General features: G+C 41.0%; 1 protein-coding gene across 1 annotated transcript; it reads right to left on the bottom strand.

Annotated features, from left to right (window-relative positions):
* Positions 1 to 1,476: 1,476 nt before the first annotated feature.
* soul5l (heme-binding protein soul5, like) lies at positions 1,477 to 11,589 on the bottom strand. The gene is made up of 8 exons (XM_036557853.1): positions 11,547 to 11,589; positions 9,871 to 9,991; positions 9,353 to 9,437; positions 8,773 to 8,893; positions 6,504 to 6,643; positions 5,960 to 6,123; positions 4,935 to 5,344; positions 1,477 to 2,546 (listed from the first exon to the last, which is right to left on the bottom strand). Exons 2-7 carry the CDS (start codon positions 9,951 to 9,953, stop codon positions 4,939 to 4,941), a joined length of 999 nt encoding a protein of 332 aa, XP_036413746.1. The 5' UTR covers positions 9,954 to 9,991; positions 11,547 to 11,589; the 3' UTR covers positions 1,477 to 2,546; positions 4,935 to 4,938.
* Positions 11,590 to 15,493: the final 3,904 nt, after the last annotated feature.

Genomic DNA, 15,493 nt, shown 5'->3' on the forward strand with positions numbered 1-15,493 from the left:
ATGGAGAGCAGAGTTTTTTGATGTTAGGGTATTGAACTTAGTCAGAAAGTGGTGGGTCTTTGCCCCAGTACCCCCCTGTATGCTCCGCTCCAGTGGCCCTGCCTTCATGACAACTGACACAGACCTATATAAACATTTATAATATTTATATTACACTCATTTCAATGTGTGTGTTTTGTCATAAAGGTTGAATATGCCAGCTTTGATGTCAAGTTGACGTAACATTTGTCAGGTGACGTTAGGTTGTCTTGACACTTTCTGGGGTGCAATGATGTAGATTTTGTAGCTCAGTGTGTGTCAAAGTGACATAATGCTAATAATATAACATATGGGTGGGCAATATGGCAAAATATTATATGGCGATAATATTACATAATATAATATTACATAAAGACACTTCCAGACATTTTCATGATACATGATATGCCTCACAATATTTAGTTTTTCTGAGATTTAATAAATTGGAACAGAAAAAAAGATCCTGCAGTGCCACATATAAAATATTACAATAATAATAATAATAATAAACCTAAAACTACACAGATTCTTATTCAACGTTTCACAAACTCTGCTGTACTAAATCCAATGGAACAGGCCTAATTTTGCTCACTTTGTAATAAAATTTGTAGTTATCCTGTGTTCTTTAAATACTGATGATATCTGCGATATGCTCAGAAAAGTGTTGTGATCTATTTTTTACGATAACGAGATAAAATAATATCGTCATATTGCCCACTCCTAATATGACAGCTCGCCAAGTCAGGCTGGTTGAACAAAAGTAAGCATTTTCTTTGGTCCTTAGATCATGGCCCAATCCCATTTCACCCCTCGCCCCTACCACTCAGCCCTTACCCCTTTGTTTTGCACGTTCTCATCTAGGAGTAGGGTGTCCCGATTCTTGTTGAGATAGAGGGGTAGGGTGAAGTGTTGGGGCTACATGGTCCTCCAAATGGAGGTGTTTCAGAGGCTCCAAACAGAGTGATATGAGAAAAAAAGAAAAACCGGAAAGATGGAGAACAAGAGACCAAAGAAACCCACAAATGTGAGAATTTTCTGTTAAAAAATTACAATAACCATTATATTATCTTAGTTTAATGTCGTTTCAGTGTATTTTGGTCCTTTTCTTCATAACAAGCATAACAAATTGCTAATAGCATGCCAATATCTCGGTAGCTAGCTAGCTAACTTTCCCGTTCCACCTTAAATAGTCCTGTTCTGATGCCTGAAATGCCAGAATGTAACTGCTGCTCCATTTAAGGTGGAACGGGAAAAAACAAGAAGCTGGAAAATATCTGACTTCAGCTTCATATCACTGAAGAATTAGGGGTGGGTGATAATAAATAATTGCCCCCCTCTTTGAAGTCATATGATACCCTAAATGTAACTAAAGCCCAGCAGTGAGGAGCTAAACTTTACCCTCCTCTGCTGTCACTGCAGACTGGCAGGGTCGCCTACAGAGCAGCGCTGGTAGCTGTTAATGAAGTGATGCTCTTTTTTTTTGAGGGTCCCATTTCAGAGGGAAGATTTCAGCAACTACCCTGTAACTCAGTTCCAAGGGGCAACACTCGAAAACAAGGGGTAGGGGTGAAAATAAGAAATGGGCCCAAGAGTGTTTCCTTTTACCATTTATAAGATTTAAGTCACAATAGCACTGTGTCACTGTGATATACACTAAGCTACAAAATCAGCTTTTATAATGTACAGCGTCATTTCACTCAAAAGTGTCATGACACCCCAATGTTGGCATAACCGCCTGACACAGGTGTTATGTCAACTTGACGTCAAAGTTGACAAAAGCTTTATTATGGACAACGACTGCTGGAATAAACCATTATAAATGTTTATGTAACTTTGTCATGATGAGCTTATGTAGAACTATGAACATGCCCTACTGTAAAGCATCATCGTTCGCATTACTTGGAAATGATGCTTCATAACAGTGTTATAAATGGAAGAAATGTAGGTCACTTTACTTTGAGGCCTCTTATGTCAATTCAATGTCATTTTCTTTATAAAACACTATGAAGCTGTTCAAACATACTCAAGGACTGCTTTGTAAATGCGGTATTCAGTGCTATGCATGTGTTACTAAGATGTGTCTCTATGTAGGTAACCTTCAAAAAACTCTTGTAGAATCGCGGCACTGTCAGGATTTAAACTCCTGCCGATATTCACAAACCTTCGACAGCTACGCCTCTTATAAACCCCGTTTTAATCATATGTGCGCTGAGTTCTGACAGTATCCACTAAAAACGCAGAAACTGTGGTGAAAACTATAGTAATATTGATAAATCTCATATCATCCACCCTTATAACATTGTCTTTAGAGGCTAATAAGCTAGTGAAAGCAGTGGCCAGACTAAAGAGGATCCTCTACTGAGTGGAACCAGAATTATTGTGATTAAAAGGGTTAATTTATCAGTACTGAATATCCTGTTTTGGTCACACTGTTAGCAACATCGCACCCTGATTCTTTCACATATAAATACATGCACGCTTCCTGTTGGCCTTTCTTCAGTCGTCTCTTCTTCTTCTCCTCTTCAGTGCTTTGAGAAGGAAGAGTCAGAATGAAACAGAAAGAAAGAAAAGGAGAGATTATATGGAAGAATATGAGACTGCTTGCATATGTGTGTCTACTGTGTGTAGTGAGGTGCTTTTTTTCTGTGTTTATGCTCTTTATCCATGTATCTATCCCAATTTGATAAGTCATCTGTCAAAACACAATGAGGTGGGAACATTTTCCACTTGGGAATTTTTCTCTCCAATGCTTTTTTTTAAACTCTTCTAGGTGTACAGAGTGAGATGATATCATTTGTAATGAAAAGGTTTGTATTAAACTAGAAAAGGATGTGGTCTCAGACTATCGGACCCCACTGTCCACCTTAAAACACTTCTTTAAGTTTGTTGAATTATTTCTCCTTCATAGCTCACTAAGACGAGCAGATAAATTAAGTGGAAAGTGCAGATTCTGCACTTTCAATCCAGAATACATTTGTGTCTGTAAGTAGATGAGATGATATTTAATGATGAAGTTGTTATTATGTGTACAGGATTTTTTGTGGTAAGAAAAAACATCCTTTACATTTTTGCTGTTTTTGACTCAAACGTGTCAGAATGTAACTCAAATGAAAATGTAATTCGCTACACTCTCAGAAAAAACGCTGTATCTGAGGTGGTACCCTCAAGCGAACGTCTTCAGTACCTTTAAATAGAGAACCTAATTGTACCATATTCCTTTGAACTTCTATTTTTTTAGGTTGATAAAAAAAATATATGTGCAAAAGAATATGCTCCTCCTCTCTCCAGAACATATGGTTCCAAGTCAGATGAAACGACAACAATGTTGACTACTGACCTTTCACCCAAGGAGCTCTGGTACCAAGTACACTTATGAACGTTCTTGTGTTCAAATTTGTTGCTCATTATGGACAATCCATCACTAGCACAGAGATCCGATAACAATTCACCATTGGAGTTTAGATCAGGCAGGCCATTCTTCCCAATCACCCCTTTCCAGGTTTCATTGTCAATATGAGCACTGAAGTCTCCCAGCAGGACTATGGAGTGTGTAGGAAGGGCCCTTTCCAGAACCCCACCCACTCGCTCACAAGGCTGAATCCTCAGAACTGTTGTTTGGTGCATAAGCACACACAACAATCAGGGTTTTCCTCCCTGCAATTTTAATTCGCATTGAGGCGACCCTCTCATCCACCGGGACAAACTCCAACTGCACAGCAGCCAGCCGGGGACTCGTGAGTATCCCCACACCCGCCCGGCGCCTCTCACCCTGCAACTCCTGAGTAAGAGAGGGACAAATCCCTATCAAGGAGTTTGGTTCCAGAGCCGACACTGTGCGTGGTGGTGAGCCCAGCTACATCTAGTCGGTGCCTCTCAACCTGCTGCACAAGCTCTGGCTCCTGCCCCCCAGTGAGGTTATGTTCTACATGCGAAGAGCCATTTTCCACCATAGGGGTCCATGCCGCCAAGGACCTCCATGCCATCTCCAACCGCCTATACGGCACTGCACCAGTCCCCCATGCTGGACCTTGCAGGTGGTGGGCCCACATAGTTCCCCCTTGTTGCCTCACCTGGTTACGTGGGCTGCTCGGCCACGAGGCACTCGCCAAGGAACACTACTCCCAGACCTGGCTTGGGGAGTCCCAGTAACCCTCTCCCGGGCAGGATACACAATCTCTTGTGTCCCTTATTCATGGGGGATTTTCTTCACTCCAGACCTGTTCGCCTTGGGAGACCCAACCAGGAGCACACTGCTCCAGACGACTTAGCTCTGAAGATCCCAAGACCACACAAGCCCTGCCGCCAGGACAAGTGCCCAATCCAGAAAGGGGGCAAAACAGTCCCCAAAGGAAACATATTTCAGATTTTCCACTATTTTCCATCATAGCTCAGAAGACACATGTAGGTTCACTGGTGGTTTTGGATAGTAAATAAAATGGTTATATTTGTGTTGTAGTCATGGCGACCCCTGGTCACCAACACTAAAGAAATCTGAGTCTTCACAATCAACCACTTTTCACATCTCAAGGACTGAATTCTTCAGATTTTTTTAAAACATGTTGGAATTCCTCTTTAATTTAGAAAGATGAATTTAGGTCCCTTGTGCTTAAAGGACCACATCATACCTTTGAGGGTACATTTACGGTATTTGTACCTTGGAGGACTCAAATTTACCTGCACAGTGTATGTAACAAAGTGCAATTAACTATGTAATTACTATTATGTACGAATTTTGCAATACAAAACAAATGTACAGAAAAATACCAACTGTAACTGTAGATTTCTACAGTTTAAAATACAATAGACAATTAGATTAACCTAATAAAATGACCAGTGAGTGTGTACGTTGTATTATGGCAGTCAGTGTTAGAGATAAATTGTGTTTAGATGAAGGTGTTGTGGCTTTGGTGTGTTACCTGGTTAAGCAGCAGCAGTAACAGTCGTATCACTGGTGGCAGTGGTAGGAGCAGCACTAGTAGGAGCAGTGCTAGTAGCAGTGGTAGGAGCAGCGCTAGTAGCAGCAGTAGGAGCAGGGCCAGTAGCAGTGATAGTAGCAGAGCTAGTAGCAGTGATAGAAGCAGGGCTAGCATCAGTGGTGGTAGCAGTGGTAGTAGCAGGGCTAGTAGCAGTGGTGGTAGCATTACTGGCAACAGAAGTATCTGTATTAGTAGCCGTAGCAGTTTTATCAGAGGCAGTAAAAGCAGCATCATTAGGTTTATCAGTAGCAGTCGGGTTCTGGGTGGGTTTCTGAGTTGCTCCACTGCACACGGGCTCGTCCTCCGCCACGTACCACACCTCATTATGTCTGTTTAAGAGTTTAAGAGGACTACACACACACACACACACACACACACAGAAACACACACACACAAACATACCATTTACTAGAGATGCACATGTTTTCTTCGCTCTCCTGCACTGGTCAGCACAGATTTGTTCAACCAGTTTGAGCAGCAGATCAACACTGATAGTAACAGCCTCATGTAACTTTCACAACTTCTGCGAGAAAATTTAGACACGAGATTTATAACCACTGTTCATGAGAAGTATTACGATTCTCAAGATGCATCAACTTCTCCCTGCAAGCATGCCGACGCCATCTGTACACTCATTTTATCAAAAGATAAACATTCACAAACCAAAGAGCAAAGAGTAACTATCAATAATGGAGTTCACTGTCTTGGATGGTCAGTACTCTACATGCCTTCAGTGTATTTTATGTAAACTCTTTTTATTTGTTGGCAGCTTTTTCTTGTTTTTGGTTTCCATTTTTGGCCAATTGTGTTCTGAATCTCAGTTTCGACCAAGAATTTTCTGTGCATCACTTATATATTTTACATTTCATTTTTCCATTACAGTTATTTTGTATATAAATGTCATAATCCACAGCATAGCAGTTCTTGTGGTTGTAGTTGGCATTGACTTTGCATATGTGTGATACCTGTCGTAGCCAACAGCGTAGTGGTGTGTGTGGTTATAATTAGCACCAACTCTGTTTAGCTCCTTGGTCAGAAGATGAGCGTGAAGTCTAGAGGTGATTGAGAGCATCCAGCCTCCATAACTCCTCACATACACGTTCATTTCTGGCATATCGGTAAAATACAGCTGGGACACAAAACAAAAACAAAAATCACACAAAAGGCATACACTGAAAATGTCATTTAAAGCATTTAAAATGTTTAGAAGTTCAGGCATTAACTTCACAATTAATGTTTACTTTTAAACCTTGAAGATATCTTAGAAGGGAAGTTAGCATTGCATGTGTGTGTATATACATATACACATATATATATATATGTGTATATATATATATATATATATATATATATATACACACATATGTATATATATATACATATATATATATATACATATATATATATATATATATACACACACACACTGAGTGGTCTTTTATTTTGACTTGTAATGTATGTAAATTACATATTTGTTTGACTGATACTGCTGTCTGTGAGGATTCTAACCTTATCACTGGTCGGTGTGGGTGGATTGTGTTGGAAAGCTGAAGGCAGCAGGAAGCTTAGGGTGTAAATGGCCGGCTCCCACATCTGAGTCTCTTCTGGAACTTTAACCAGGACTGGAGCGGTCATCTCTATCTCAACACCTGCAACAAACACAACCGTGTAAGAAAAAGTGCCAGCAAAGCAGCTATTTGCAAACTGACAGATATAATTATCTTAAGTTTATTTTCACTCAGACAATAATTAACCATACCAGTCAATAGATGACCTTTTGTGACAGACATCCTTTGTGCATCCGGATCACATGTCCCATGCAATAAAGGTGTCATTTTGCTAAGATTAATGATAGTCTTTGATTTTTAGTAGAATGTCAACATTGGTGGTGCGATCTGCCAAGGTTAGATATTTCCTGAAATATGAAACGGCTCCAGGCACCTGATGGGGGAGCGACGTACTGTCTAGGCTTCACCATCATAAGGCAGTGCAGAAGGACACACAGCTTGGTATACTGTCATTTTTAATTATGTTTTTTAGGTTGTTATTCTCAAAGAGACTGAAGTACAGCTGACCAAAGGTCAAAGAGGCCTTATCAAGTCCAGGAGTCAAGTCAGCAGAAACAGTCAACAAAGATGAGAGATTGCTAAAATGTAGTTAAGCAGGTGGAGGCAGCTGCTAGACAATAAGCTCTATTTTCTATCTATAGAACAAAGATAGAACAACCATTAATTCAGTAAAATTGTAGTTAGACACAGCTTTATTTTGGGGAGAGTTGTCAAAGAATTGCTCAATCCGTAATATCAAAAGCCGTTATCAGGTCAATCAAGGCATTATAGCGATCCTTGTTTTCCTCCCTGTACTTCTTCTGGATTTGGCAAATGATAAATACAGTGTCAGGCGTACTTCTGGGAGATCTGAGAGTAAGTCAAATTTAGATGAAATTCAAATGTAATATACAATAAAAATGTTCAAATGTACCTTGCTTAAACCTTATGTTTTACTAACTAATAAGGGTGCAGGGAGAACAATCAAAGGGGCACTGTCACAGAATGAACCATTAGAGGGGCAGAGTTGCAGGGGAACCATTAGTGGGGTGGGGCTGCAGAGGAAACAAAAGCGTGGAAGTGGAAGGGTTACAGGGAGGATCATCAGAGTGAAGGGCTTGCAGGGCATTGCAAAGTGGGCCATCAGAGGGGCGGAGTTGCATGTAAGAACCATCAGAGGGAAAGGGTTCCTTGGGAGAACTATCATAGAGATGGGAATGGGGATGGGGATAGGACAATCAGAGGGGCAGGACTGCATACTGGCCATCAGAGAGGCAGGATTGTAGGGTGAGCATCAGAGGGACACAGTTGCAAACTGGGCCATCAGAGGGGCAGGGTTGCAGAGGGGACCATCAGAGGGGCAGGCTACAGAGGGGACCATCAGGGGCTTGTTACAGAGTGGACCATCAGAGGGGTGGGGTTGCAGAGGGAACTATTGAAGTGACAGGGTTGCAGGGTGACCATCGGAGGGGCAGGGCTGCAGAGGGGACCATCAGAGGGGCAGAGTTGCAAAAGGGACCATCAGGGGGGCAGGATACAGAGGGAACCATCAGGGGCTTGTTTGAGAGTGGACCATCAGAGGGGTGTGGTTGCAGAGGGAATCACTGGAGTGACAGGGTTGCAGGGTGACCACTGGAGGGGCAGGGTTGCAGACTAGGCTATCAGAGGGGCAGGGTTGCTGAGGGGACTATCAAAGTGGCAGGATTGCAGGGGGGACTATCAGAGGGGCAAGACAGCAGACTGGACCATCAAAGGGGCAGGGTTGCAGACTGGGCCAGCAAAGGGACAGGGTTGCAGAGGGGACCTTTAGAGGGGCAAAACTGCAGATTGGGCCATCAGAGGGGCAGGGCTGCAGAGGGGACCATCAGAGGGGCAAGACGGCAGACTGGGCCATCAGAGGGGCAGGGCTGCAGAGGGGACCATCAGAGGGATGGAGTTGCAGAGCGATTCATCAGAGTGGCAGGGTTGCAGACTGGGCCAGCAAAGGGACAGGGTTGCTGAGGGGACCATCAGAGGGGCAGGGTTGCAGAGGGGACCATCAGAGGGGCAAGACTGCAGACTGGGCCATCAGAGGGGCAGGGTTGCAGAGGGGACCATCAGAGGGGCAGAGTTGCAGAAGGGACCATCAGTGTCAGAGAACTATCAGGGAAGACCCTACCTTAAGCTGGTATTTATTTCAAAAGGCATTTCTCCAAAGATCATACAAGCCTTTCCACAACATACACACCCACCTCCTTCATTAGCCCCAGTGATGTACTGGTAGAGGCGTCTGAAGGCCATGGCTGCTCCAACACCCATGAAATAAGCTTCAGCATCAGTCGCAACCCAGCGGGTAGGAGAGTAATGACGCACCTACACCGAGAGAGGAAGAGAGCGAGAGAGATGACCTAATGACTCCTATTTTGACATTTGACCAGAGGCTCCTAAACTTTTGAAATTCTAATAAAACTAATGTCCAGAATGAAGTTCTAATAAAATTAACTTCTAGAATGAAGTTTTGGTGTTTTGGTGTTCATAAAAAAATGTGAATCACTAGTACAGCAACTAGCACAGCAATAGCAGGCTATGATGTAGCCATTCACATGGCTACTGAGCTCCTAATGTGTTGTCTAATGGTTGCACTTAAAGAATAACAGCCACTGTGTAATGACTGTAATGGTTATAAACAGATAAGCCTGTATCGTCAGCCGTTCAGTGGGTGAAGATAACTGTGACCCTGCGTCATTTCTACCAATCTCTTGCTTAATTAATCCTACTGATGGCCTTATGGTATAAAGACAGTCCCTCTCACAGTTCAGAGAGAAAGCTCACCTCATACTCCTCCGTCCTGCAGACCAGATCAAACTGCAGGCATTCTTTAGACTCAGTGCAGTAGCTGCTGCTCGAGTTACTCGGCCTGCAATAAAAAACAGACAGAGCTGGGCAACGTGACATTATTTATCGTTATCGTGATGAATTACATCAAAATACGTCACAGTATGGTTTCCTGAGCATATCAGGGATGTTGTCAGTACTTAAAAATCAATTCCCCACTGCATGATTGATTAAAAACAGAGCACAATTAGTCCTGTTTCACTGGATTTAGTGCAGCACAGTGTGTAAAATGCTGAATACAAATAACTGGATTTATAATTTTTTAAGGTATTTTTAAAATGTGGCTCTACTTTGTCTGTTCTAACATCTCAGATGTCAGAAAAAATAAATATCATGACTCATCATGTATCGTAAAAAACTTCCCGAAGTATCGTGATATTACATTTTGCCATATCGCGCAGCTCTAAAACAGACCTTTTCAGAAATAAGTTGAGTATAATCAATACTAATCTTACCCAACGCTGCTTTCAGCCAACACCACCAGAACCAACGACACGAAGGCAGAGAGAAGAGAGAGAGAGTTTTGCTGCATCATCATGACTCTGAGATTATCCCAGACTCTGCAGCGCCCCCTGTCTGGAGTTAAGAGGAACATTTGCAAATCAAACAAAGAAGCTGAACAGTGGACTGACCACCCCAGAGTCCAGACCTCAACACCACTGAATGTGTTTGATTACTTCAGAAAATGATCAACCAGCTTCTAAGACTGAACTTTCGAGGTGAGTCTGCAGATTCTTTGAGGAACTGAAAGTGAATCTCCTGAAAAGAATGGAAGCTGGAATAAAGGGAAAGACTGACTCACTGAATACTCACACAGCTGAGGGTAGATTTCGCTGCTGTGGCTTCTGGGTCATTTGATGTTAAATATATAGTTGTATGCAAAAGTTTGGGTGCCCCTGGTCAAATATCATTACTGTCCAAAGCAAAACAAATATCTCCAAAATAGTTAATGTAAAGGGATTTTATTCCATGTGATTTTGGAGCATTTCTATTGGTCCATTCATCATGAAATTTTCACACAAAGTAAAGAACAGCTGGTCTGTCGAAATGATGTAGAAAAATAAACCAACAAAAATGGAGATACATGCTTTTCTTTGGACAGTGATGAGATACATGTTGCTGTTAATTGTCTGAGTGTGAATAAGTTATTAACACATCCTCTACTGAGACACTTCAGCACAATTTAAAGCATAATTACTGAATATTTGCTGAATTTAACACTTTGGGGTAAAAATTAAACGTAAAATGAGACCTGTGCAAAAGTAATGGCACATTTTATGTTTTACATTTGATATGTTACACTCATATAAACAGAAACTCTGGTCTAAAAATGTCATTATTTAAATTTGTTTTACTGTTAAAAGGCCTTTAACGTCCTCGCGCCATTAGCTAGTTAACCACAAAAAACAACACTTTTACACATTTAATCCACTGTCAGCAAAGAAACCGATTAAAAAATGAGAAATACTGAAACACAATTATAGAAACCATTAAAAGTGTCTTCTGGTTCCTTGAGGTGTCCAGTAGTCACTATTGGTAAAGCCAATTCCCATTGGAATGCAAAACCACCAGGTTTTAATCCTAATGGTTCTACTGGTCTTTTTCATCAGGGTGGTTAAATGCATGTTTTCTTAGACTCAATGTTGGAAAATGATTAAAATCATTAGTAAAGCCTAATTTTTGAGAGTGAGAATGTCTGAGTAGAACCAGCCAGTGGGATTAAACCCTGCTGCTGGATGAGGGATTAGAGGTGGTCTGTCAGGGTGGGTGTGATGCAGGACAGGCTGCAGTGCGGAGAAAGTTGACACTAATGCAGATACTTCAGTGGCTAGAAGAGGCTGATCCTGCCAGCCTGAGTCCTCAGACAGACGTATAAGCCCTATATAGACATAAATAGGCATATAAAGACACATAAACCTCAAATAAACAGATTAAATGCACTTTCAGAGATGATAAACCCTCACAAGGTCCTTCTGGAGGGCAGTTGAAACTGACCACGCCTGAACATTTTCACTCACTTCACACGGACTCGCACAGATAAAGGCCAGATGAAGCACAAAAACAGCTCATATTTAAAAATCAGCACTTTAAACGCGCCTAAAACACAGAATAACCGTAATGCTGTACTCACATGTCTGCCAGCTCAGACGCAGCTCTTCACTCAGCACTGCAGAGCAGCGGAGGGGGCGGGGCTATACGCGCACACGCCCCGCCCACCGCCTTTATATTGGGTCATGATAAAACTGCTCGCATTTCGATTGGTCTTAAATTCGCGCCAGTCGTTTTTTTTTTGTTTTTTCTCATTGGTTAACCTACTTTGGCCGACTAGCAATGATATAAGATTATAAATCATAATAATAATAATACAAATAATAATACTTTTTTTTTTTTGCAATTTTCATACTGATGGGGTTGAAAAGACATTTGTAAAGAGACATTATTACAGAAAACATAATAAAATCAGTGAAGAATTAAGGAAAAAAAATAAAAGTACTTACAATAATAAGCACTTACAGTAAGTATAAAAGGACTCATAATAATGATATTCTATTCTATTTAGTACTATTTACTAACAATTTTGTGCAATATATACAATTTAATGCTACTAATACTGCTGTTATTGCCAGCAACCTTTCATTACAAGTTACATTTTTTAACCCTTTATTTATACTTTTTAACTAGAATCATGGTTAGAAAGCCGCTGCAGCAACGCGTCACTCGATTAGCTACTACATTAAAAACTGCTGTATATTTGTTTCCCAGTGAAAAAAATGGCAAAAATGTTGAGCTGTTTTCTCAGAGCCAGATTAAGCTTCCAATACTGATTGACCAATTGCACTGTAAATTAGTTCAAGACTTTTGAGAAATCAGCTCAACAAGGCTTGAAAACTAAAAAACGAGGCTAATAGAAGAGCTAGTTTTCATTACTGTCCTGTGGCTATATTCGCATGCTAAATGCTAGAAGCTAAACGCTGAACACTGATGATAAAGTCTACTTTGAGAATATTTATTGTGGGCCTTTTTGCGATTCTTCTGGCTAACATTAGATAGAACACTGAGCGTGACCTGATGCTAATGCTAGCTAATCTCGTGGATTTTAGCCATAGATATACATACCTAGACGCCGCGTTGGGTCCAGCCAGGCACGTCAACAGCGCCGCCATTTTGGGGAGGTCAACATCGCTGCTGGACTGCATTCAGTACCATTACAGAGCAGCAGTTTAAGAAAGATACTGTCCAAAATTACACTATTTCAGGAATATCACACTCAGAAAGTGGGACAGGATTATATAACGGAGGGAACGCAGTGATCCACGCTCATGTTTGTGTGATGTGTATTGTTTGTGTGATGTTCATGTAGATATGGCCGTGTGGTTGGTGAAGCACAGAGAACCTGTTGATGTGATTGTTTTTCCTCTGGTTTTATATTAAGATTATTTAATTTAATAGTCTATTCAGGGGATCTTAACTTTATGTAGTAGTTATTTATTAACAGTGATGGTTAATCTCAATACAAGTGAGTTTGGTCACAAGCGGATCTTGACCTCTCCAACATGGCGGACACGCAGACGTATAGCCTCAGATAGAGAACAACAGACAACGCAGCATCTAGGTATGTATATCTATGATTCTAGCTAATCATGCACAACAATGCTAACTCTTCTAAAACTGAGCTCCTATAGAGGAAAAAAAAACATACAGCATATTCTTTTTTTCACTTTTTTATTCGAAAGTCCTTACAGTGCAACAAAACATTATCATGGTAAGCCAGCAAAGAAAACAAGCTAACACAAATGAAAAAATGAAGAGCGGGAGTCAAAGGTCACTGCCCTTCAAAGTCCTTAACCATCTCCACCAAGCTTTGGTACCAAGGTCAGCCACGGTTCATGGTGGGACATCTGGATGGTGAATACGGACCTAGTTAGAGTTTCCATTAAACCTGAGAAAGAGTTAGCATTTGGAAACGTGAAACCTCGAGATCATTTCGCACTGCTGCGAGGTTTATGAAGAAATGAAAAGCTCACGCAGGTTAATGGAGAATAACTTCAGGCACACAGACACACGCAAAGCCAATCAGGAACACTCAAGAAATACTCAAGGTAAACAGCATCTTTGCATCAGAAACATGAGCTGACTCAACATTAAATTTAAAATTTGAGAATTTCACCAATTTACCAAAGTTTCTACACAGTGGTGCTGATAGGAACCAGGGGTCGCCATGACTACAACACAAATATAGACATTTTATTTACTATCCAGAACCACCAGTGAACCTACACAAGTCTTCTGAGTTTATATGAATGTTGATGATGGAAAATAGTGGAGAATCTGAAATAATAAGTTTACTTTGGGGACTATTTTGCCTCACAGCGCCCTGCATGTATCCCTCCACCATGAATGGATTCAGTTCTCAAAACTACCATAAAACAGTGCCTCAGTCATCAGGCAGTGAATTCATAACCATTTCATGTAATAACTTGAGGTGGACGTCTGGTTCCTATCACCACCACTGTGAACAATTCTGCCTCTAGAACCGAGCACTTCACGTCAAACCACTCTGAATCTTAACCATATAAATATGCAGGTACTATTTAGAAAATGGGTGGGATTCTCACTTCAAAGTAAAGCCATTAAACAGATGAGGAACAACTGCTTAACATAAAATGCGATTTTTGCTCCAGATACCTGAGCTAAGTCCATGGCTAAGTTCAAATTTATCATCTTCAATCCATTTTTTTTTTTTTTGTGTCCAAGCAGTTTCCTTTGTAACACTGGAGTAAAGGCTACAGCTTCGCAGCTGCACTTTACAGGGCAAATTCCACAGGATCAACCTCCACTAGAAACAAATTTCCATCTTTTCTAGCTCCTCTCTCTCCGGAAGCGCAAGAACGGCACAGTACGAGCCATAAACAGCAGTCCGCAGGTCTGCAAGGACACAGGTTTATATTTCTTTTTAAAAATTAAGAAAGAGTTTGGCAAAAAAAAACAAACAACAACAAAAAAAAAACAGTACAAAAATCAATTTGTAACTCCTCTTAACCCAAATGTAGTTGATCAGCCAAGACATGTTTGAAGTCTGAAGTTAGCTTCTAAAGCTTTACATTAAAGCTACAAAGCTTCTGTCGCTAATTAGCCAGCTAGACAAAAACAGCAGAGAACAGCATGGCTAGTCACCAGCAAAACCAGATATATGTTGTGTTTTGGATGCTGGTATGTTGGTCATCCCCCAGCATCACACTGAAGCTTTTCGGTGTTTCTAATAGACTTGATTTCAGGGTTTCTGGTACTGTATGATAATGTTATAAAAATGGAGAAAAGTACGTTGGCGTAACTAAACAGTAGCAGCCGTCTTGAAGCCTCTTGAAGAATTTCCGTCTATTTAACTAGATTAGCCTCGTAGCTCCAGCGCTAATACTAAAGAGGCAAACTGTAGATCAAACGTCTTTGTTGATCGAGCACATGTAGGGTAAAGAGGGAAAACTGTAAATTAAGGTTTTCGTCTAATTTATTCCTTATGAAGCTATAATAGCTCAGGACAAAGTCACAGTCACTCAGAAAAGCCAGAGTCGTTTCATTGCACACATTTCATACAACCAATCAAACTGTTCGGTTAATCTACTGGATCCCGACGTCACTGCAGACGGACTGACGGCTGGAACTTTTCTAAACATTTATGAACTTTGTTGTGATTAGACGGGATTTCCCACATGTGCCGTTTACCCCCAATCATCCTCTTACTCTCCTAAAAAACGGTTCCTAAAGGGTTCTCAGCAATGATGAACTGCTATAGGAGGCCTTTATACTTTAAAAAGGTTCTTCACACCTGCGCATCTCATTTATAAAAAATAGTTCTTCAAAGAACTACTCACTGAAAGGTTCTTCAAGGAACCAAAATTGGCTCTTCTTCTTCTCCAAAGAAACCTTTTTGGGAATGTGTGCACTCTTAGGCAAGAGAGCTCTTTAAAAAAACAATTCTTTGAGCAATACCATGAAAGAACCACTTTGTTTCCCTAAAGAACCATGTTTGAAAAAAGACATTTGCAAGTGCGAAGAACCTTTAAAAAGTTTGAAAGAACC

This window comes from Colossoma macropomum, unplaced genomic scaffold (assembly GCF_904425465.1).
Source record: "Colossoma macropomum unplaced genomic scaffold, Colossoma_macropomum, whole genome shotgun sequence".
In the NCBI taxonomy this organism is placed as follows: domain Eukaryota; kingdom Metazoa; phylum Chordata; class Actinopteri; order Characiformes; family Serrasalmidae; genus Colossoma; species Colossoma macropomum.